Below are 21,838 nucleotides of genomic sequence, written 5' to 3' on the forward strand. Positions count from 1 at the left end.
AACCTTGAAATGTGCCCCGGTACAGTTTCCTGATGGATCCAGCTCTAAAAACATTCCAATGTCCTCTACAACCGACAACATTCCCAAACCCCTCAGAAACAATCTCACAACTGCATCCATGTTTATCTGCCTCTAAAATCATCCATCAACATTTCCTTACCCCTCAGATCTCTTCACTTTCCAAACCCTTAGACTTCCTAGAACTGATAACATTCTGCTACCCAGGATGTATGATATTCCAGAACCACTAAAGTTCCTGTTCCCCCTATTACCATCAATGTCTCAATAATCCCCTGAATATTTAGAATTATGGTACCCGAGAAAAGTTTTGTCGTATTTGAGTTGGCACTTTGAGGGGGTGGTTAGGTTCCTGTGTCCCACAGATTATCACTGTGTGGTGCTTCATTGGATTGCAAACGTCCCTGTGACTTACCAGAGCTGCTAAACTATCTGGAACAAACAAGTTTCTAGTTTTAACTTCAGCCTCTTCAACAGTTTGCAATCAATTTAGTGTCCCTCTGAAAACACCTATTAGAATGCAAGTACCGTCGGGACCAAGTCTCGACTGTGGTCCTGCATGTCTTAAACATCTCTAATGATTCAACCATCACCAAGCTGCTATTGAGCCTGGAGCTGCTGGTGTTTGTAGAAATCTGGTACCTGGAGAAAATAAGATATTTTTCTCCTTGAAGTGTCCCAATAACCCTAAGATCCTCAACACTGTGGTGCTCAGTTGATCCATCAGAACTCTGATAGTCTCATTAATCCTCTGGTCCCCAAACGCTAAGGAGAGGAATAATAAACTTCGAGCTGTGGATTGAGGTTGGATTTGAAGTGTCTGCAGGTTCTCGTTGACCTCCCGGTGGATCTTGTGTTAATGTTGTGTATGCGTGTATGTTTACTCACTTCATCTTCTGGTTGTTCTTGGTTCCTGTCACTCACCGGTCACCCCTGTCACCTCTTGTTCCGTGTCGAGCAGGTCTAATTGCGCATTTGTATGCCCATCCTTCCCATAATCCCTCCGCTGTAGGCCCCCTGGAGCTGGCCAACGCTCTGGCGGCCTGCTGCCTGTCCTCCCGGCTGTCCTCACAGCACCGCCAGTGGGCGGCTCAGCAGCTGGTCCGCACGCTGGCCGCCCACGACCGAGACAACAACCAGAGCCGCCCGCAGACCTTCGCCGACATGGCGGGGGACCTGCGGAAGTGCTCATTCATCAAGCTGGAGGCCCACCAGAGCAGGGTGAGCGGTCTTCTGTCCCAGCGGTGGTCTCCTGACTTCCTGTGTGGGACTAATGAAATAATGCCCCTTGTGGTGTGGCAGGTCATCACATGTAGCTGGTGCAGTAAGAAAGGCCTGCTGGCCACCAGTGGCACTGACGGGACAGTCCGAGTGTGGAATGTCACCAAAAGCCAGTACACGCTGCAGCAGACCTGCATCTTCAACAAAGAGTAAGCTCCTCTACACATGGTGCTGGTTTGTAAAGCGTGTGGAGTTCTCATCAGATTTGTCTCCTTCTCTCAGTGACGGATCCTCGGAGGAGGGCATGTCAGCTCTGGGCTCGCCCAGCGATCCCAGCTTGTCTCCTCTGGCCTGGAGCGTCACGGGGAAGTACCTCGCCTGTGCCATGGAGAAGATGGTCAACATCTGGCAAGTCAACGGTAATAACTCTTTTATTTCTTGGTGATTCATAAATCTGCAAGAGGAAGAAAACTTCCGGCCAATCTTTGTATCTACTGAATTCAGACGTTTTATTCAGACTCATTTCTCCTGCACTTCTGACCGTGGACCACCAAGGGGGCACAGTTTGCTCTACACTGCTCATCACTCACTGCTCTACATGATGAATTTAAGTTTAAGTTTCCACTATAAGTTTACCTGGAGAGTCACAGCCGTGAATCATCCACAAAGAAATGAGATTTAAAAAGGTTTAAATAGTCCTGACGATGATACACCAACACTCACTTAACCCGATTACATTCAACTATGCAAAAGATGGTCAACAGTCTAGAATCACCAGCACTCAAGGATCAACATCCTACAATCAAAGTTCTAGAACAGCCAAAACTCCATAATGTTCTTGTTTCTTCTGAAATCTCCCGATGTATCGGTGGTTGTTTCCTGAGTCTGATAGAAGAGGACTTTTCAGTGACTGAGCTGTGTCCCTCCTCTGTAGGTGGTAAAGGTCTTCTGGACATTCAGCCTCACTGGGTTTCAGCGCTGGCGTGGCCCGAGGATGAGGCCGAGTCGCTGTGGTGCGGCGAGCCCAAAGACATGCTGCTGGTGGGTCGGATGGACGGGTCACTGGGCCTCATTGAGGTGCTGGAGTCATCCAGCATGCACCGGACCGAGCTGGAGCACTGCTACAGGAAGGACGGTACGACCCGGGGCCAGGTTTTACCCCGCAAGGGCTGAACCCAGTCTGCACCCTCCCTTTGTTTCTTTGTATTGCTTTTTTCACATTATGACTGCAACATGACTAATGAAACTAAAATGTGAAAATAAAATCTAGAAAGTCCATGAAGCAACACCTGCCGTATGGTAACAGAGTATTGAGAGTATTTGTATCTCATTCCTTTGTTTCCTGTCTCAGTGGCAGTGATGCACATCGCCTGGTACAGCGAGGACAAACCCTTCGCGGTGGGATACGCAGACGGGAAGCTGCTGATCGGATCCAAAGAGCCTCTCGAAAAAGGAGCCATCGTGGTCATAGACGCACACAAGGTAACAACACCAGAGTTGCGAAGGTTCTGGACCTGACCGGGTCTAGACTGGGTCTCAGTGGCTGAGATTATCTTCAGAATCACAGACTCTCTCTCTCGCTCTTGCTTGCTCTCTCTCCTTGCAGGAGTCCATCAGCAGCATGCGGTGGAGTCCCACCGGTCAAATCCTGTTGACGTGTGCCAAAGAGGAGATAGTGAAGCTGTGGTCCGGTCCAGACTCGGACTCTAGGTCCGGGTCTGGCTGGCGCTGCCTGCAGAGCCTGAGACATCCGTCGCTGGTGAACGGCGTGGCGTGGTGCAGCCTGCAGGGACGAGGACCCAAACCGCTCAGCATGCTGGCCATGTAGGATCAGAGTACTTCTAACTATTGTTTAAGGGTTGAAGGAATTCTCCATTTGTTACTACTTTGTGACCCTGTTTGTTTCCAGATGCTGTCAGAACGGTCTGGTGTCTGTCTGGACCGTCCCTCAGGAAGTCTCCAGCTTCCCTCAGTCTTGCTCCTCCAACTCTGAGGGCTGGTGGGAGAACGAGGCCAAAGCCAGGCTGAAGGTAACTTCTGTGAAAGTGAAACGCAAAACTTCTGTTGCGTTCTAGTTGTCTTCGTAGTAAAAATCCAGCTTTTCTATCTGTCCATATGAAAGTCTGTCTACTTCCACTGTTAATATTTACATCGTATTGTTTTCTGTGTGTATGTATGTGTGGTTTCATTACAAAAACAAACAGCACCAACTTGTAGCCTGACATGCTAACTACATAATTTAGAATTTTGAAATTAATAGCATGTGATTAATGAATAAACCTGGTTGATTCCTCTTGCAGCAGTAAAATGATTCTGAAGCTTTGCTCACAGTTTTATATTCTGTCTTTGTGTTGCAGTCCTCCCGGTGGACAGAAGATGGTGCTTCGTGTGTCTTCCAGCTGAAAGGGCACATCACTCCTGTGAGGACTCTGGCCTTCAGCCCCGACGGTCTGTCCCTGGTCTCTGGAGGAGTGGGAGGACTCATGAACATCTGGTCTCTAAGGGTGAGTGAGTGAGTGAGTGAGTGAGCGAGCCAGCGAGCTTCAGCTGAGTTCTCTCTGGTTCTGGTTCCTTCAGGATGGCTCAGTTCTGCAGACCGTGGTAGCCGGGTCAGGGGCGATCCAGAACATGGTGTGGATCCCAGATGTGGGCGTGGCCGTCTGCTCCAACAGGTCCAAGGTAAGAATCTGACTCTTGGTCCACGACTTTGACCTCGGAGGCGTTCCCCTCTGGGTTCTGATCCGTCTGCTCCGGGTCTCCAGGACGTGCTGGTGGTGAACTGCTCCAAAGAGTTCATGTCGTCCAATCACGTGCTGGCGACGTGCCGCACGGCGCTGAAGAAGCAGGGCGTGGTGGGACTCAACATGGCGCCCTGCATGAGGGCGTTCCTGGAGAGGCTGCCAGTGATGCTGCAGGAGCAGTACGCCTACGAGAAGGTGGGACATGAGTCCTGTTACTGCTGTGAAGAGTACTGGAGTTACTTTAATAGTTACTACAAACACAAAGTAACTAATTACTCCCTATAACTTCCTGCAGTTTGACTTTCTGTATTTTTCTTCCTACCTGGGTCCTCTACTGGTCTCTCTGTTCCTGCAGCCTCATGTGGTCTGCGGAGAGCAGCTGATCCACAGCCCCTACATGCAGTGCCTGGCCTCCCTGGCCGTGGGCCTTCACCTGGATCAGCTCATCTGCCGGCCCCCCGTGCCCCCCCACTTACGGCACCTCCCGCTCGAGTCAGGCACCGCCGTGTGGAGCGGCAGCGAGTGGGCGTGGCTTGACTGCTTCTCCACCACAGTGAAGGCGGCCGAGGCGCTGGCCCGTGGAGCCACCTTCCCCGAGTCCTTCTCTGTCCCGGACCTGGAACCGGTTCCTAAAGACGAGATGTCTCTCCTCATGGTGAGACCACCACGGACCCTCAAAGAGTTACAGTGATAGACAGATGATCAAAGATAGAAACATTCAGACATCAGAATGAGAAAATAGATGATTTAAGATGATGTAGAAATTGGATATAGACGTTGTAAAGATGGATACGTACATATGAGACAAATGAGGAAATGGTAGACAGACGATGACGTTGGATTGTTAATATAGTGACAGTTAACTATACAACTACCAAGTCCCAGGAGAATATGGACTGGGAGTCATGACACTCTCTAGGAAAACATTGTTACTCTCCATCTACTGAGCATGTGCAGAACAACCGTTTTACCACAACCACGGTCCGCGTTACCAATAGCAGCGTTTCAAAAAAGCGCCATTTTCCCCTCCATTTCCATGATCGGGACTTTTTTCAAAAAGTTGTGTTTTGAGTGTTCTTAAAGCACCAAAAATCATTTTGTCCATCTATTGTTCATCTTGGAGCGCAGTAGCAGCTTTTTCAAAAAGTTGTTTCCTTGATTTGTGTGGAGATAAAGAGTTTATATTTTCATTGGCTCCGAGCTACATTGTCGTGTAAACAGACAAAACACATGACCCAAAACACTTCCAGACTTTGGTGTTTTCTTTTGAAATCGTTGTCGTGAAAACGGGGCCTCAGATAGATACTGGAGAGATATCGGGAATGTCAACCAACAGACGTTCAACCGTATCCAGAGGTGACAGACTCCTGAGCAATGATACAAGCTGAAGGTAGATGAAGGTCATGTGATGAAGTGTTTCTCTGCTCTGATTCTGCAGGACAACAGTAAATGGGCGTCTGGGATGGACGAACAGATCATGTCCTGGGCCACCTCCAGACCAGAGGACTGGCACCTCGGTGGTAAATGTGACGTGTTCCTGTGGGGCGCAGGAAGACACGGGCAGCTGGCCGAGGCGGGTCGAAACATCCTGATACCAACCACAGCGCCATCTTTCTCCCAGGCTCAGCAGGTACACACACACACACACACACACACACACACACACACACACACACACACACACACACACTCACATGAGCTGCTGTTACATTGTACAAGTGATTTCTTTGTCATTTTCCGCTGATGTTTCTGTTCAGAAGTGATAAAGTGTGTGTGTGTGTGTGTGTGTGTGTGTGTGTGTGTGTGTGTGTGTGTGTGTGTGTGTGTGTGTGTGTGTGTGTGTGTGTGTGTGTGTGTGTGTGTGTGTGTGTGTGTGTGTGTGTGTGTGTGTGTGTGTGTGTGTGTGTGTGTGTGTGTGTGTGTGTGTGTGTGTGTGTGTTTTCCAGGTGGTGTGCGGTCAGAACTGCACCTTCGTCATCCAGCCTAACGGGACGGTGTTGGCCTGCGGGGAGGGAAGCTATGGTCGTCTGGGGCAGGGCAACTCTGACGACCTGCACGTTCTCACCGTCATCTCGGCTCTGCAAGGTAACATGTGGACAGCCTGGAAAAACTGTTCCAGGCCTGGAAACACCTTCAGATACAAGTGTTTGAACAGATTGTATATGTGGTTCAATCAAAGGATAATAAAAACAAGATAGCTTGTGTTTATGATACCTTAAAATCCTTTTCTATTCAATTCTTTTTTACAGTATGATCAGTTTTCAATATAGGCTAATATAAGAATAATTATTAAAGGCTCACAAATAACCACATTGTAATCTCAGTTTAAATCAAAGTCTTCATCAGATTCATTTAGTGTGTATGTCGCCCCCCGCTGGTCTCCACAGTGAATTGATCTTCGGTGTTTTCTCCACCAGGTTTCGTCGTAACCCAGCTGGTGACATCCTGCGGCAGCGACGGTCACTCCATGGCCCTGACGGAGAGCGGCGAGGTCTTCAGCTGGGGCGACGGCGACTACGGGAAGCTGGGCCATGGGAACAGCGACCGGCAGCGGCGGCCGCGGCAGATCGAGGCGCTACAGGGCGAGGAGGTGGTCCAGGTCAGTACGGAGACAGACGGAGATCTTGCGTCCCTCAGTGGTACGGTGGCTCAGTGGCTCACTGCTCTCTCTGCCCCTGCAGATGTCCTGCGGGTTCAAACACTCGGCCGTAGTGACGGCAGACGGGAAGCTCTTCTCCTTCGGGAACGGAGACTACGGCCGGCTCGGACTGGGAAACACCTCCAACAAGAAGCTTCCGGAGAAGGTTACGGCTCTGGAGGGGTACCAAGTGGGACAGGTCGGAACCAGAAACACTCAGACTGTAATCTGATTACTTTTCAGAACTCATTCGGAGGTTTGGACCGTTTCAGGGATTTATAGTTTGTAACATTGTTGGAAAACCTGCGTTTCCGATCAAACACAGGTTTCCAAACCATTTCCATGTTTCGAGCCGACCCCTTGTTTTCAGCATTTCTCTGGAAACGTTTTAAAACGTTTCCTTAACGCTAAACTCTTCTGCAACGATGCGTTTTCACTTGAAAGGTTGACGTGTAAACGGGGTCTGAGAGTTTTCTAATAAAGAAATAGTCACTGTTTTCTGAACTTTTAGCGATTTCTCCTCCTTCCTCTTTCCTTGGATATGTGGAAACCCTGTTGGATTGAGTGGGTTTTAATCTGGAGTAATCTTCCCTTCAGGTGGCCTGCGGTCTGAACCACACTCTGGTGGTCTCTGCTGACGGGATGATGGTCTGGGCCTTCGGTGATGGAGACTACGGTAAACTGGGCCTGGGGAACTCCACAGCCAAGTCGTCCCCTCAGGTAAGAGCAGCGAGGACACATTATGCCTCGGATGGTCTGACTCTGAGTGTGACGTCCTCTTGTCTCTGGTCCAACAGAAGGTGGACGTCCTCTGCGGGGTGGGCATCCAGAAGGTGGCCTGTGGGACGCAGTTCTCCGTGGCGTTAACCAAAGACGGAAAGGTTTTCACCTTCGGCCAAGGTGAGACTTCATCGATCTGAACCTCCATCCTCGAACTTTACCAGACGTTTGTGGTTTATTGTTCATGGTTTGATTCCCTGACACACAGATCGGCTGATTGGACTCCCAGAGGGACGAGCCCGGAACCACAACCGGCCCCAGCAGGTCCCGGCTCTGTCCGGGGTCCACATCCAGGATGTGGCTGTAGGAGCCGAGCACACTCTGGTCCTGTCGTCCACTGGAGACGTCTACACCTGGGGGAGCAACTCTGAGGGACAGGTGACCTCTGAAAACACGCACGCACGTGCACACACACAAACTGTTTATATGCACATCCTAAGTAAGTGTGTGTTGATCTGTGTGTGTATGTGTTTCAGCTGGGTCTGGGACACACTAACCATGTCCGTGAGCCCACTCTGGTGTCGGTGCTTCAGGGGAAGAACATCCACCAGATCTCAGCTGGACGCTGCCACAGCGCCGCCTGGACGGCTCCGTGTGTGCCGCCACGTGCTCCAGGTGAGAACCACACACACACACACACACACACACACACACACACACACACACACAGATACCCAGCATGCATTGCGGCTCTTTGTGACCGTGAACCTCCTCCTGCTCCTCCTCAGGCTCCTCGGTTCCTCTCCAGCTGGGCCTCCCTCTGGCCGTTCCTCCCCAGTACAGCGGGCTGAAGGAGGTCAGCATGGAGGCGGTGAGGGCTCGTCTGCGCCTCCTCTACCACTTCTCTGACCTCATGTACTCCTCGTGGAGGCTCCTCAACCTCAGCCCCAACAACCAGGTACACACACAAGTCTGTTTCCACACAAGTTACCATGTATGAACCCTGTGTTTGTGTGTGGAGGACGGAGTTATGAGTTTTCATTTTGTCCTGCAGAGCTGCACGTCGCACTACAATGCCGGGACCTGGGGGATCGTTCAGGGCCAGCTGAGGCCCCTGTTGGCCCCCCGGGTCTACACGCTGCCCATGGTGCGATCCATAGGGAAGACCATGGTGCAGGGCAAAAACTACGGACCCCAGATCACCGTGAAGCGGATCTCCACCCGGTGTGTGTGTGTGTGTGTGTGTGTGTGTGTGTGTGTGTGTGTGTGTGTGTGTGTGTGTGTGTGTGTGTGGTGTGTGGGTGTGTGGGTGTGTGGGTGGGTGGGTGGGTGGGTGGGTGTGGGTGTGTGTGGGGGCGCGCATGGTCTTAACAGTAATTTTTTCAGTTTTTTTTTTGTCTTTTTAAGACTTTCAGAAGATCTTATCAGGAAAAAACTCAGAAGTTTAAATCTACGATCTGCAACTTCTACTTTCCACGTCTTCATTACCGTCACATAAATCTGATAAAGTCTTCAATGACTCAGTTTAGGACATTATTTATTCAACACACTGATCTAAAATCATTTATTATCATATGAAGTGTATTGAATTACATTTTTAAACTGTACTATAAATGTATAGTATACATGTTTATAAGTCTACACTTGTATAAAAATATAAGTTCTCTCTCTCTCCCTCTCCCTCCTCCCCCCCCCTCCTCCCCTCCCTCCAGGGGCCGGAAGTGTAAACCGATCTTCGTGCAGATCGCTCGGCAGGTGGTGAAGCTGAATGCCTCCGACCTGCGGCTGCCGTCCAGAGCCTGGAAGGTCAAGCTGGTGGGAGAGGGCGCCGACGATGCTGGTGGCGTCTTCGACGACACCATCACTGAGATGTGTCAGGTGGGCTGAGCTTCTCCCAGCATGCACGCTTCCTGAAAGGAAGATCCCGGGATTAAACTAGATTATATTCTGTCCGAGCACAACTTTTACAACTGATTCTACTCTGAAGAATCACCGCAGATTATATTTTGTTATTGAACTCGTGACACAAGCTGTCGTGCAGTCTGCTGGAGTGAGAGGCGCTTTGCTCCCTGCAGGATTCTGGAGGTTAGCATCTAGCATTGTCCCTGCACCGTGGATTCAGACTCTTCCAGAAACTTCCTGAAGCCTTTAAAGCATCAATAAGTGAAGTGAAGCAGATGTTTCATTCTGCTGATGAGACCTTCAACAGGTCACACTCGCAGGCGGCAGCAGCAGCAGCGTGGCTGGTGCAGGTTCACGTGTTGCTTCATGTGATTGTGGAGAGATTATATGTTCGTTTTTATCTGCCTGCTTTTTGTTTTCAAATGAAACATATCAGGATGCGTGCTATGAATATATCAGGGATTATTAGGAGGTCTCGTGTCCAGGGGCCTCGGATCCATACTAAAAATGTATGTGCGCCCAATAGCTGAAAATGGCATGCGCCAAACAAATATTCAGATCTGTAAAACCGTGCGTACACACATCCCAACACATCTCCCATGAATATGTTTGCATCTCAATCAGCCTGCGGATCAATTTGACGCTAAATCAGTGAGTGCAGAGAAGTTGTCTAATCTGAAGGTGGAGGCCAGAGGAGAGTGGCATGGCGCCGTCGTGGGGGCCAGGGAACCTCCGAATCCACACCGCTCGACACCAAAATAGCCCCCCATCGTTGGGACAGCGTGTATGACAGAGTGTCGGAGAGGCAAGGAGACAGATTTGGCGGCGAAGAGAATGATAAAGTACAGTTTTATCTCTATATTAAATGTACAGTTAAATATCTAAACAGGGACTTGAGAAAAGGCTCACTAGAGTTGGCGGCAGTGACGAAGAGGTCTGTCTCAAGCACTGGTGTGTCCCGAGCGCATGGCGGTGCCAACGCCTCCGCAGTGCAGCTTTACGCACGGCTGTCACTGCCCTATTTATATGCTTACTAAGAAATTAGACTAATTGTTACATATATTGTCACAATTGATAATCAATCAGTGCCACCCACCACTCTGTAAGTCTGACATACAGAATGAAGATGGAGCTGCTGCTTCAGTAGTAACATCTCACTAAAGAAACATCTATACCACTGCAGCTTGGCTGCTTATGATTACATGGATCAATAAGTCTCATATGTGAAGACGTTAAATGTATGAGATGAATCTGGTTTCAATTCACCGTGTCACTATCTGCGCCGCCAGTTTCCCCCCCGTCTCCAAAATGTGCTGAGCAAGGTCCAAAGTTTGCGTACATTCTCCCGCAAAGTAATTTTTAATTTTTTTTTTAATCACAAACTTTGCGTGGGAAGTGGCATACGCATCTTTCAGGATCCGTGTTGTGTGTCAGCAACCTTTATAAATGAGGCCCAAAAACCTGCTGTTCCTCTGTGTGGCCAGCAGGAGGCGCACTCGCCTCTCCAGCTGGATCCTCTGTGTGACCTGTGTGTGTGTGTGTGTGTGTGTGTGTGTGTGTGTGTGTGTGTGTGTGTGTGTGTGTGTGTGTGTGTGTGTGTGTGTGTGTGTGTGTGTGTGTGTGTGTGTGTGTGTGTGTGTGTGTGTGTGTGTGTGTGTGTGTGTGTGTAGGAGTTGGAGACCGGGGTGGTCGACCTCCTCATCCCGTCCCCTAACGCCAGTGCCGAGGTCGGCTACAACAGAGACAGGTGAGGATTCATGAGATCTCCACCAGGAGTCCATCATGGTTCTAATGTGAGAAGGTTAAGACCCCCCCCCCCCCTTTCCCCCCAGGTTCCTCCTGAACCCCTCCGCCTGCCTGGACGAGCACATGCTCCAGTTCAAGTTCCTGGGCATCCTGATGGGCGTGGCCATCAGAACCAAGAAGCCCCTGGACCTGCACCTGGCCCCGCTGGTGTGGAAGCAGCTGTGCTGCATCCCTCTGCTCCTGGAGGACCTGGAGGAGGTGGACCTGCTCTACGTGCAGACGCTCAAAAGCATTCTTCACATTGAAGACAGCGGCATCACCGAGGATAATTTCCATGAGGTGAGGAGCTGCCCCACATCATCCCGCGTTCAAACTTCTCCGGGTTACATCAGAGAGAGTTCAAGAGGTCGTCGTTAACTTTATGGAAGGTTTGAGGATAAACGTTTCGACACGCTAGATAAACGGTGTGACAGCAGGACGTTTGTTCCACAGGTGAGGAGCGTAGGAACCCGTCTCAGGTGGAAATGCATTGCAGGTTTCACGTTTGCATCACTATGTCCGTTTCCATGGAAATGGTGGAAACGCTGAAATCAGTGGCGTTGTTAAGAGTGGGCGTGTCCTCCCGTGACGTGCTGGTGGATCAGAGCTCTTCCTGTCCAGATCCGTTTGAGATGAGTTGCTTGTTCAGAAAGCCACCGGGCTCATCGTTTTCCTTGTCGTCGTTCCAGATGATTCCTCTGGATTCGTTTGTCGGGCAGAGCGCAGACGGTAAGATGGTTCCTATCATCCCCGGAGGGAACAGCATCCCGCTGACCTTCTCCAACAGGAAGGAGTACGTGGAGCGAGCCATCGAGTACCGACTGCACGAGATCGACCGCCAGGTACGTACACACACACACACACACACACACACACACACACACACACACACACACACACACACACACACACACACACTTTCTCACCCACCCTCTCTCTCGCCCGTCCAGGTGGCAGCGGTGCGTGAAGGCATGTCGTGGATCGTCCCGGTTCCCCTGCTGTCGCTGCTGACGGCCCGGCAGCTGGAGCAGATGGTCTGCGGGATGCCGGAGATCTGCTGCGACGTTCTGAAGAAGGTGGTCCGGTACCGCGAGGTGGACGAGCAGCACGCGCTGGTCCAGTGGTTCTGGCAGACGCTGGACGAGTTCTCCAACGAGGAGCGGGTCCTCTTCATGCGCTTCGTGTCCGGACGCTCGCGGCTCCCCGCCAACACAGCCGACATCTCGCAGAGGTTCCAGATCATGAAGGTGGACCGGGTGAGTCCATACAGAACCCCGCAAAGGTCTTCACCGGGTCTGAGAGGCCGTTTCACAATGTCCAGGGACAAAAGTCAGTGTGGAGAGTCTAAAAGAGATTTGATTCACTCCAGAACTCTTCAAAACCTTAAAAACTTCAAATCTCTTTAAAGTAGTGATTCACTGGTAGCGATACTCATACTTGGTGTTTATCACTGCATTCCCAGTATAAACAAACAGATCAGAAACCAGATTCGACTTTGAAAACTGACTTACAATCAAAGTTTGAACACGAACCACAAACAAAGTCTGAATCTTTCAGATGAAAACTGAATTTTAAAATAGTTCAAACTAAAATAGTTTTGAAAACGGAACAATTCCCCGTCCACACATCAAAGTGTCCATGAGCAAGACACTGAAATACAAACTGTGTTTCAAAAACCAGTGTGAAACTTAAAATGGAAACCAGTTCAGTTCTGTAACATCTGGGTTTAAGAATCCAGTTCAAGGAACTTTACAGTCGGGATTTTAAACTCTTTACTGTAAACTGAGTGTATTTCTGAACAGACTTTACTTTCACGTTGCATCAACTCGTTAGATTTCACCATCGAATGCTGAGAAAGTAGTGAGTACTGATATTTTAAAAACGGAGCTCTCCTCCTGTCACTTTAATCGTGTAAGGAGACGTTTGCTCATTTAACGCAACATTCCTGATGTCTGGAGACCAAATGTAAACAAACATTTCTGCGTGTTCAGAATGTGAACGTGTTTTTAATTTAAAATCTAATCCGCAGATTATTTTCCTGAAGTTTGAGACGACTTCTGCTGTTTTTTTAACTAAATGAAGGAGCTTCTGAGGCCCGTTCACTTTCTGTTTCAGAGAAGTTTAACGTTTCCACGGCAACATTCTGAAACGATGTCGGAGGCATGTTGAGCCATGAGTTGGTGCAGTTGTTTTTATAATGAAACCACACACACACACACACACACACACACACACACACACACACACACACACACACACACACACACACACACACAGTCGCAGAGAGAACAATGTGCTTGTTGCGCCACTTTGGGAGTCGATTTCAGAAAGTTGTCCTTCGAGTGACTCCAGCCACCGTCGTCATCTAAACGGACCCAAAACGCCACACGAGTCTTGTGCTTTCACTGGTTTTGGTCGCCATGGAAACACAGTCTCGGAGGTTTGGTGTTGCAGTCGGGAGGTTTCAGTGTCGTCGGGTGTCTGACGGGTGTTTCTCCTCGTGTGTTGCAGCCGTACGACAGCCTCCCCACGTCTCAGACCTGCTTCTTCCAGCTGCGTCTGCCTCCGTACTCCAGCCAGGCCGTCATGGCCGAGCGACTCCGCTACGCCATCAACAACTGCCGCTCCATCGACATGGACAACTACATGCTGTCACGCAACGTGGACAACGCCGAAGGCTCCGACACGGACTACTGATACACACACACACACACACACACTCACACACACACTCACACTCACGCTCACACTCAGAGCCGCGCTTCGGCCTCTTTTTACATCGATTTTAAGTCCAACAGCACAAAGCTTCATTTCTGGTGGTTTTTATTCCCACATTTAGTGTTTTTTTCTCTTCTTTTACTCCCATCGTCAGGGTTTGTGCATGGAGGTCTGCTTTCTGTTTGGACGTGTGTATAGACCAGGATTCACGCAGCAGGCCACGCCAACCACCTTGTACATTGTGTAAAATGCTTCATTAGGACCATGTTTTGCATAATATCATATTTATTGTTTTCATTGCCGGTGCAGAGTTTCCCAAAGCAAACAAGTGAAAGGAAAAAAAAAAAAAAAAAACCTACAAAAAACAATAAATGCTGCATAACTTTAAATGTGTTTGTCTTCACTGGTAAGAAAAGAGAGCGGAGTCCTTCAGGAAGAAAAAGACAGTTTATTTCACAAGTACAAAAAGTCACAAACCAGAAACGTAAACCTGCCGCGAGGCGTTCAGGTACACGACGGAGTGTAGGACGTCTCAATTCACGATGCAAAAAAACGTTAAAATTCTCTTGGAAAATGAATTTTAATGTTAATATTTCCCTTCAGTCCTGTTTGTCAAGAGGATTAGCGTCCTTAACTATCACCTCCTGCCCTTTTAAAGCCTCTAGAATGCAGAGATTTAATCTCACTGTAGTTGGAAAAACTCGGAAGTTGTTTCATTTCATGTTTGGTGTCTTTCACTGATAGCACACTTACAATTGTAAGGACATAAAGAAAGATTTTAAGAGAAAACGACAGCTGTTCCGACTCGCTGCTCCACCAGCTGGTATGAACTGGTATTACAGGGCTCACCAAGCTGTGGCGAGCTGCTTAGCTTTTGAAATCTGAAAGGTGTCTGAGTTTTCAGGGTCTGAAAACGCCAAAATGCTTCGTCTCCGTGGAAACGGAAGAAAACACAATTTTTCCTGGAATGCTGCTACTGGGACTTGGTAGTTTTATAGTTGGCAGTCAGTAACAACCCAACTTGGCCGTCTGTCCATACGAACGTCGGTGTTCTCACATTGTTGATGTTTATTGTTCTCTGCAGGTGTGTGATTATAAAAAACAAACATGCTAAATGCATCTGAAACTAAAAACGCGAAAATGATGCGTTTTCACGTGAAACATCGTCGTGTGAAGTTTTCAGGAAGAATGTTACATTCTGTACCTTTTAAACAAAAAAGGTTAGAAAAATGCTGAACCCCGCCCTCAGGGCACACACACACACACACACACACACACACACACACACACACACACACACACACACACACACACACAGTGTGATGGTCTCTGCTGCTTGGTGTCTTCACACCAGCGTCCAGTCGACCTGCAGGTCTTCGTCTCTGCGGTTTCGGTTCCAAAATCTCTTTTTAAGGCGTTTTAGCGTCGCCATCTGCCGCCGCGCTCGGAGCGATGATGCTCTCCTTCGCCTGCAGGAGGCGCTCCAGGCACGGAGATCTGAACCTGAAGCGGTGCGGAGGTCCGCGGTGCGAGGACTCGGTGCTGGAGGACACGGCGCTGTCCTGCGTCGCCACCTGGTGGACGCCGGAGGAGGTTTGTTTAACCTGCGAGGCTCCGCCCATCGAAGGTCCAGGTGTCTTCAGGGAGCAGATTGGAGACGTGTGGATCCACTTGAGGTGTGAAGGAGGAGGCGAGGAGGAGGAGGAGGAGGAAGAGGAGGAGCCACCACGATCCTGCTGAAGAGGAAAACAGATTTCATCAGTTCGAATACAACTTGACTCAAGGTCAAACTGATTAACCTCTGAAGGAGTAGAAAGTTTCCAGAAAACTGAACCACGTCAGAAGCTTTTCTCTGTAAACGTAACGTACCTTCTTCTTCACTGGAGCTTCGTCACCGGAGCGACTCGCGTTTACGTGTGGAAACCAACTCTGCAACATTTCCTCGATTTTCCCAAGAACGGCGAAGAAACGTCCGCTGCAGGGAACAAACCATCCAGGTGGTAAAACAAACGCTTTGCTTCTTTTTTTTTTTTTTTACCACAAAACCACAAAAAAACAAGTATAAATTAGTCTCTTTCTTCAATATTTGTATTCGTTTTGCTAATTTCTTTTAAACAAGATTTATGATCATTTATCAAAAAGTGAAACGAGTTTTTTTTTTGCGTTGTGAGAAATTCTTTAAAAGATTTATTTAGTTATTAAACAATTCTCACAGATAAAACATACCAAAAAATGTTTACTGTGGAAAACAGTTTCTAAAGTGCTTCTTTCTTTTTAAAAAAAAATCATTATTTTTACAAGATATTCTTTGGAAATTCAAATTTTTATCAGTTTTTTTTAAGAAACTTTTTGTAAAACTGCAATTACACATAAAATCCCAAACATATATTGTGAAGGTAGAAAACATTTTTGACACGATCACATCGTTTATAGCTGTAATACTTCAAAATCTCATGCAGCTCACGAATGACGTCATCAGACCATCTGCCCCGCTCTCTGATTGGTGGAGACAAGGACACAAACAAACCGACACACTCGCTGCAGCTGAGCACGTGGCTCCATTCACAAACTGTAATAGAAGAGAAGCGGTGCAGTTTAGCCCCGCCCACTGCTCTCACACACACACACACACACACACACACACACACACACACACACACACACACACACACACACACACACACACACACACACACACACACACTTGAGTGTCAGCAAAATTAGATAAACACCAGAAACCTGAGCTGCATGAGGCTGATTCCACCAACATGAGTCTGACTTCGCTCCTGCAGCTCATCAAGCAGATTTGTAGTTTTGTGAAAATCATGAAAAGTTTCACTTTAAATCTTTTTGGGTTTGGGATTTTAACGTGCAGAATCACAATAAACATTTCAGCCATTTCCATGCTGTTTTCAGTTTTTCTCTCATGACCGTGGATCTAAGTGCTGAAAAGAAAACCTGAGTTAAACAGAAAAAAACCTCTAATCTCTAATCTCTAATCTCCCAGACCTCGTGATGAAGAGCTCATTCATTCAGGACGAGTTTCAGGCAGAAAACACGTTTTCAGTTTTAAACTTCGGGAAGTTTACTTTTTACCTCGTGTCTGGGTTCTGAAGAACTCCCAGAATCCTCTGGATTCGATCCATCGCAACGCTCTCCTGGAAACGAGTGAGACCTTCGGGGGGGGGGGGGGGGGGGGGGGGGGATGGGGGTTTAGAATCTCAGAGACAGGAAGTCGGCTCAGCGTTTCTGGTCACCAGGTTAAATTCATTATCTAGAGTTACTCACGTTGGGAGTATCGTCCCGATCGGAGGCCGCTCAGGATGGAGGAGAGCGGAGGGACGAAACTCTGCAGCTCCAAACACTGAGAGGAACACGACAGCTGTTAGCATCAGTTATCGTCTCTTCCTGAGAGCCGTTTGCATGGTGGTGGATTATCTCCTGCCACTATAATCCAGATTATAGAGCATTTTTCTCCACTACAATCCAGATTATAGAGCAGCTTCCTCCCTCTATCATCCAGATTGTAGAGCATCTTCCTCCTCTAACATCCAGATTATAGAGCAGCTTTCCCCCACTACAATCCAGATTATAGAGCATCTTCCTACACTAACATCCAGATTATAAAGAGCATTTTCCTCCTCTAACATCGAGATAACAGAGCATCTTCCTCCCCCTAACATCCAGATTATAGAACATCTTCATCCCTCTAACAACCAGATTATAGAGCATCTTCTTCCACTATAATCCAGATTATAGAGCAGCTTCCTCCCTTTAACATCCAGATAACAGAGCATCTTCCCCCTAACATCCAGATTATAGAGCATCTTCCTCCCTCTAACATCCAGATTATAGAACATCTTCATCCCTCTAACAACCAGATTATAGAGCATCTTCTTCCACTATAATCCAGTTTATAGAGCAGCTTCCTCCCTCTAACATCCAGATTATAGAGCATCTTCCTCCACCTAACATCCAGATTATAGAACATCTTCCTCCCTCTAACCGAGGGCCTCTTTACATCCACAAGAACAGTTCTAACCAATCAGAATCCAGCAGGCGTGTCTTTGTTTGACCTCCAGGCGGCTGAAGGCGACCCGAGTGTTCAGGTAAACGTCAGTCTGCAGTGAGACGCTGACCGGCCACATTCAGACGATATGTGAGACCATCGAGCCGCAAGCAGCTCGTCTTAGAGACGCCGTCCACCCGTCACCATCCTCATCCTCTTTAACCCTTCATCAGAAGCACGACCATATGTGGTAACTTCCTCTTCACTTCATGTTTCATGTGGGATAATAAATAGAAATAAATATTCACAATCAACTCTGCTGCAGTTTTACATCCGATCTACAACTGGTGAAAAAATTTTGTATTTATTAAAAGAAAACTGAAATAACAACTTGAAAATCTACTGTAATTTATAAAAGTCTCAACATGTGACCTCCTTTGAACGTCACATTCTTAAAGGTCGTCGCCACCGTCTCGCTCCTGGAGGCTCCTCCATTACCCAGAATGCCTCTGTGAACTCACCTTCTGCTCCTCCGTTACCCAGAATGCCTCTGTGAACTCACCTTCTGCTCCTCCATTACCCAGAATGCCTCTGTGAACTCACCTTCTGCTCCTCCGTTACCCAGAATGCCTCTGTGAACTCACCTTCTGCTCCTCCGTTACCCAGAATGCTTCTGTGAACTCACCGTCTGCTCCTCCATTACCCAGAATGCCTCTGAACTCACCTTCTGCTCCTCCGTTACCCAGAATGCCTCTGTGAACTCACCTTCTGCCAGAGCACTTCATTTTCCGGGTTAATCCGAGGGTCTGACACGTCACTGAGCGTCCTCTTTGTGGTTGACTGATGCCTGGTTTCCATAGTAACTGTCTGTGTGGTGCAGGCAGAAGTTAATCCCTGAGGCGGACAGAGCGCTGACTCTTCATCGTTACAGTCCCTCTTCCTCTTCCTCCTCTTGCTCTGGAGTTCTGAGAGGAGGAAGGTGGTCGGACGCTGCGTGCAGGGCGAGGCTTCTAATGAGGACCAGAATGAGGAGGAGGAGGAGGAGGAGGAAGACGAAGATGAAGACAACCGTGGTCCCGGTGTCTCCAGATGAGAACTTCTGGTTCTGTCATCTTCATCACTGGCGAGATCTGAGTCTGAGGTGGACATGTTGGACGTCTAGACAGTGGCGAGCATCACAGACCTGACGTAAACACAGCAGGAGGTCAGGAGGCCAGTGGTCAGGAGGTTAGAGGTCAGGGGGTCAGGAGGTCAGGAGGTTAGAGGTCAGGGGGTCAGGAGGTCAGGAGGTTAGAGGTCAGGGGGTCGGGGGGTCAGGAGGTTAGAGGTCAGGAGGTCGGGGGGTCAGGAGGTCAGGAGGTTAGAGGTCAGGGGGTCAGGAGGTCCACACACACACCTCTCATCACTCATTTTACCAGGCTCATTTGATATTTTTAAAAACATATACCGTCCCCATTGGAGGTGTGCCACAGGGCTCCATCCTGGGTCAATTCTTTTTTTTACATCTCACATGAAGCACAATGAAAACACAGTATTATAGATTTTGATAAAGTATTGAAACTAAACTGTTTTAAACTGTTCAATTTGTTCTTTGATTGTTGAAAATATTCCTACTTTTACTGCTGATGGTGTTTTCGTAAAATCCATAACAAGACGGCGTGCCACAGGGATCAGTCCTCGGTCCACTTCTTTTAACATGCTACCTTCAATAACATGTTGTGGACTATTTAAATATTGTAAACAATCTGAACAGACTTTTTTGTTTGATCATATGTTAGAAAAAATAATGAATAAAATGAACACATTTAGGAGAAATCCGTGTCCAAGCAGTTTAATGCACTGCAGAGGATAGAATACATGACTTTATTTTGTTTAGAAATGACCGATAATGACAATAAGCTTCAACAGAACTAGAACATTTCTATTAACAGGATGTAAAATGTAAGTAATTCCAGTCACCAGGGGGCAGCAGTGAGTCGGTTGTGTTCAGTCTGCAGGACAGGACAGTCCGAGGCTAGCTGTTAGCATGCGAACATTACTTTTAAACACTGCTAAAAGTTTGTATTTTAAGGTGAACATTTCAAGAAACTTTTACAGAGAAAAACATCAACAATTAAACATGAGCAAGTCGAGAAAACAAAGGATAAATAAGAAGAAACCAGCAGAACCAGACTCGGTGGAGGAGACGACCTGACGTGCCCTTTTAGCTGCTGCCACCAGAGGGCGTCACGCTCGAAACACACACACACACACACACACACGCACACACACGCACACACACGCACACACGGACTCTGCACTTCATCCGTCCCTGAAAGAAACGCAAAACTCCTGAAAGCCCGCAGCGCTTTTATCCCCCCCCCCACCACCACCCCCTCTCAGCCCCCCGCAGGGTCACACCCGGGTCGACCCGCACAGGACAGCGGGGCGCTCTGACAGCAGGGCGGGGAGAGGGCGTCACTTACCCGGACCGAAGCGGAGTGACGATCCGGTGGAGAGCAGACTGACTGTGAAGGGAAGAGAGGAGGAGAGGAAGGAGGGAGAGGAGGGAGGGAGGGAGGGAGGGAGGACATGAGGAGGGAGGGAGGGAGGGAGGAAGAATATGTATGATTTGGTACATCATGTGTTTGTATATTATTGTTTGTTAATTCATAATTTTAAAAAAACAAACAATAATGAAAGGAGTTAAGATCCAGCATGTGAAGTCTTCTCCGGCAGTGTGTGTGTGTGTGTGTGTGTGTGTGTGTGTGTGTGTGTGTGTGTGTGTGTGTGTGTGTGTGTGTGTGTGACGTACAGTCACTTACAGGTGGCCTCACTTGACTCCATCCATCTCATCGGGTGTGACGACAGCAACAGCACGTGACGAGCAGAAAACTATCTGTTTTACCACTAAACACATGATGAAAGGGGAAATGCACACACACACACAACAACAACAACAACAACAACAACAACAACAGAACATGATGCACTCATTAGAGACTTTCCGGGGCAGACCAGACTGAAATCTGCTCAAAGCTTTTTTTATTTTTCATTTTATTTTGAAGGCTTCTTCTTCTGGATGTTGGTAAAAGTGTGTATTTCCTCCAGTGTTCAATTTCACTGTGACGTTTTGATTAATCTGATTTAAAAAGAGTATTTATTTATTCACAGAAATTAAGGGAGCGATGTATCTTATTTTTAGATATTTGTGCATTAGAATGTGTTCTTATACTTTCAAAACAAAGTTTTCTCATGAAGGCATGTAACGTTTTTTGTTTGTTTGTTTTGTTTTTTGATTTAACCCTATAATGTCTCAGAAGGTGAAGTCTTAGATTTGGAGTATCAAACATAAGGTCCGTGGCCAAATCACCAAGATAAAGATAAATAGCTCAAAGTAAACATTGTTTTGTTTTTTTTGTCGTGAACACAACAAAACACTGAGACACGAGCTGAGATATTATTATAATGGAGGACCCTTCAAACGGTGTTGAAATGTTCAGTTTGTGTGTTCCAGAACGAGCCGGAGACACAGAGACAGTTGTGTGATTATAGACGAGCTGCATGAATTACTGGTTCTGACCCGTGGGGATAAATATGTGTTCTGCAGACGTGAAGACCTGAACCAGCTGTGATTTTCTGCTGCGGTCGGAGGACGTGACCCTGAACACGTCTCTCAGGAGGAGACGGCTCTACGTTCAGGAGTATCAGAGCGACACTGTAACATCGTCATAATCAATAATCACCTTATTGTTTCCAGAATGACAAACTTCTGCCGTAGTGAACAGTTCTTCTGCAGTGTGTCTCAGTGCTCACGAACACACACTCAAGACACAATTTGTGAAGAATATTTGCGAGAAAAATGGGCTTTTTGAGAACGAAGAAAAAGCCTGAGGTCTTTGAGTTCAGCTCGTGGAAAAACGGGAGTTAAAAACAAGTGTTTGCGTTCATGTTTTTTGTTCAGTGTGACAACAAAGCTAAAGTCACGTCAAGTCAAGTTGGCTGCAGAGCTGCGATCGTACAGAGACGCTGATTGTGACGCCGAAGAAGATACGAATAAAACTACAGCTCATTACAGAGCAACAGCTCATCGCACATCTCCAGACT

The 21,838-nt window shown here is 47.9% G+C and overlaps 2 protein-coding genes across 5 annotated transcripts in view; one reads left to right on the forward strand and one right to left on the reverse strand.

Annotated features, from left to right (window-relative positions):
* herc1 (HECT and RLD domain containing E3 ubiquitin protein ligase family member 1) overlaps positions 1-14,130 on the forward strand; it is a 54,499-nt gene extending 40,369 nt beyond the window's left edge. Inside the window, exons 51-77 of the mRNA XM_080458690.1 lie at positions 1,031-1,239; positions 1,321-1,448; positions 1,522-1,658; positions 2,174-2,374; positions 2,591-2,721; positions 2,846-3,063; positions 3,149-3,269; positions 3,597-3,743; positions 3,817-3,918; positions 4,002-4,175; positions 4,336-4,635; positions 5,419-5,610; positions 5,927-6,065; positions 6,398-6,579; positions 6,662-6,817; positions 7,216-7,338; positions 7,416-7,518; positions 7,607-7,776; positions 7,875-8,013; positions 8,127-8,296; positions 8,393-8,562; positions 9,051-9,216; positions 10,911-10,987; positions 11,073-11,325; positions 11,715-11,867; positions 11,976-12,281; positions 13,537-14,130. Coding sequence (XP_080314816.1) covers positions 1,031-1,239; positions 1,321-1,448; positions 1,522-1,658; positions 2,174-2,374; positions 2,591-2,721; positions 2,846-3,063; positions 3,149-3,269; positions 3,597-3,743; positions 3,817-3,918; positions 4,002-4,175; positions 4,336-4,635; positions 5,419-5,610; positions 5,927-6,065; positions 6,398-6,579; positions 6,662-6,817; positions 7,216-7,338; positions 7,416-7,518; positions 7,607-7,776; positions 7,875-8,013; positions 8,127-8,296; positions 8,393-8,562; positions 9,051-9,216; positions 10,911-10,987; positions 11,073-11,325; positions 11,715-11,867; positions 11,976-12,281; positions 13,537-13,722 — 4,553 coding nt within the window. The 3' untranslated portion in view covers positions 13,723-14,130. The remainder of the gene's footprint in view (positions 1-1,030; positions 1,240-1,320; positions 1,449-1,521; positions 1,659-2,173; positions 2,375-2,590; positions 2,722-2,845; positions 3,064-3,148; positions 3,270-3,596; positions 3,744-3,816; positions 3,919-4,001; positions 4,176-4,335; positions 4,636-5,418; positions 5,611-5,926; positions 6,066-6,397; positions 6,580-6,661; positions 6,818-7,215; positions 7,339-7,415; positions 7,519-7,606; positions 7,777-7,874; positions 8,014-8,126; positions 8,297-8,392; positions 8,563-9,050; positions 9,217-10,910; positions 10,988-11,072; positions 11,326-11,714; positions 11,868-11,975; positions 12,282-13,536) is intronic.
* A 43-nt stretch (positions 14,131-14,173) lies between these two features.
* Positions 14,174-20,540, reverse strand: LOC308126403 (uncharacterized protein). Of its 4 annotated transcripts, none has more exons than XM_080490777.1 (7): positions 20,424-20,527; positions 20,218-20,259; positions 18,518-18,935; positions 17,032-17,107; positions 16,840-16,918; positions 15,613-15,718; positions 14,174-15,476 (listed from the first exon to the last, which is right to left on the reverse strand). In XM_080490777.1, exons 3-7 carry the CDS (start codon positions 18,899-18,901, stop codon positions 15,153-15,155), a joined length of 969 nt encoding a protein of 322 aa, XP_080346903.1. In that variant the 5' UTR covers positions 18,902-18,935; positions 20,218-20,259; positions 20,424-20,527; the 3' UTR covers positions 14,174-15,152. The 4 variants fall into 4 exon arrangements, with proteins under 4 accessions (XP_080346903.1, XP_080346901.1, XP_080346900.1 ...); XM_080490775.1 differs by having other exon boundaries at positions 14,174-15,479; positions 20,424-20,493; XM_080490774.1 differs by having other exon boundaries at positions 14,174-15,479; positions 20,218-20,540.
* Between the last annotated feature and the right edge of the window lie 1,298 nt (positions 20,541-21,838).

This window comes from Lipophrys pholis (assembly GCF_963383615.2).
Source record: "Lipophrys pholis genome assembly, chromosome: 2".
NCBI lineage: Eukaryota > Metazoa > Chordata > Actinopteri > Blenniiformes > Blenniidae > Lipophrys > Lipophrys pholis.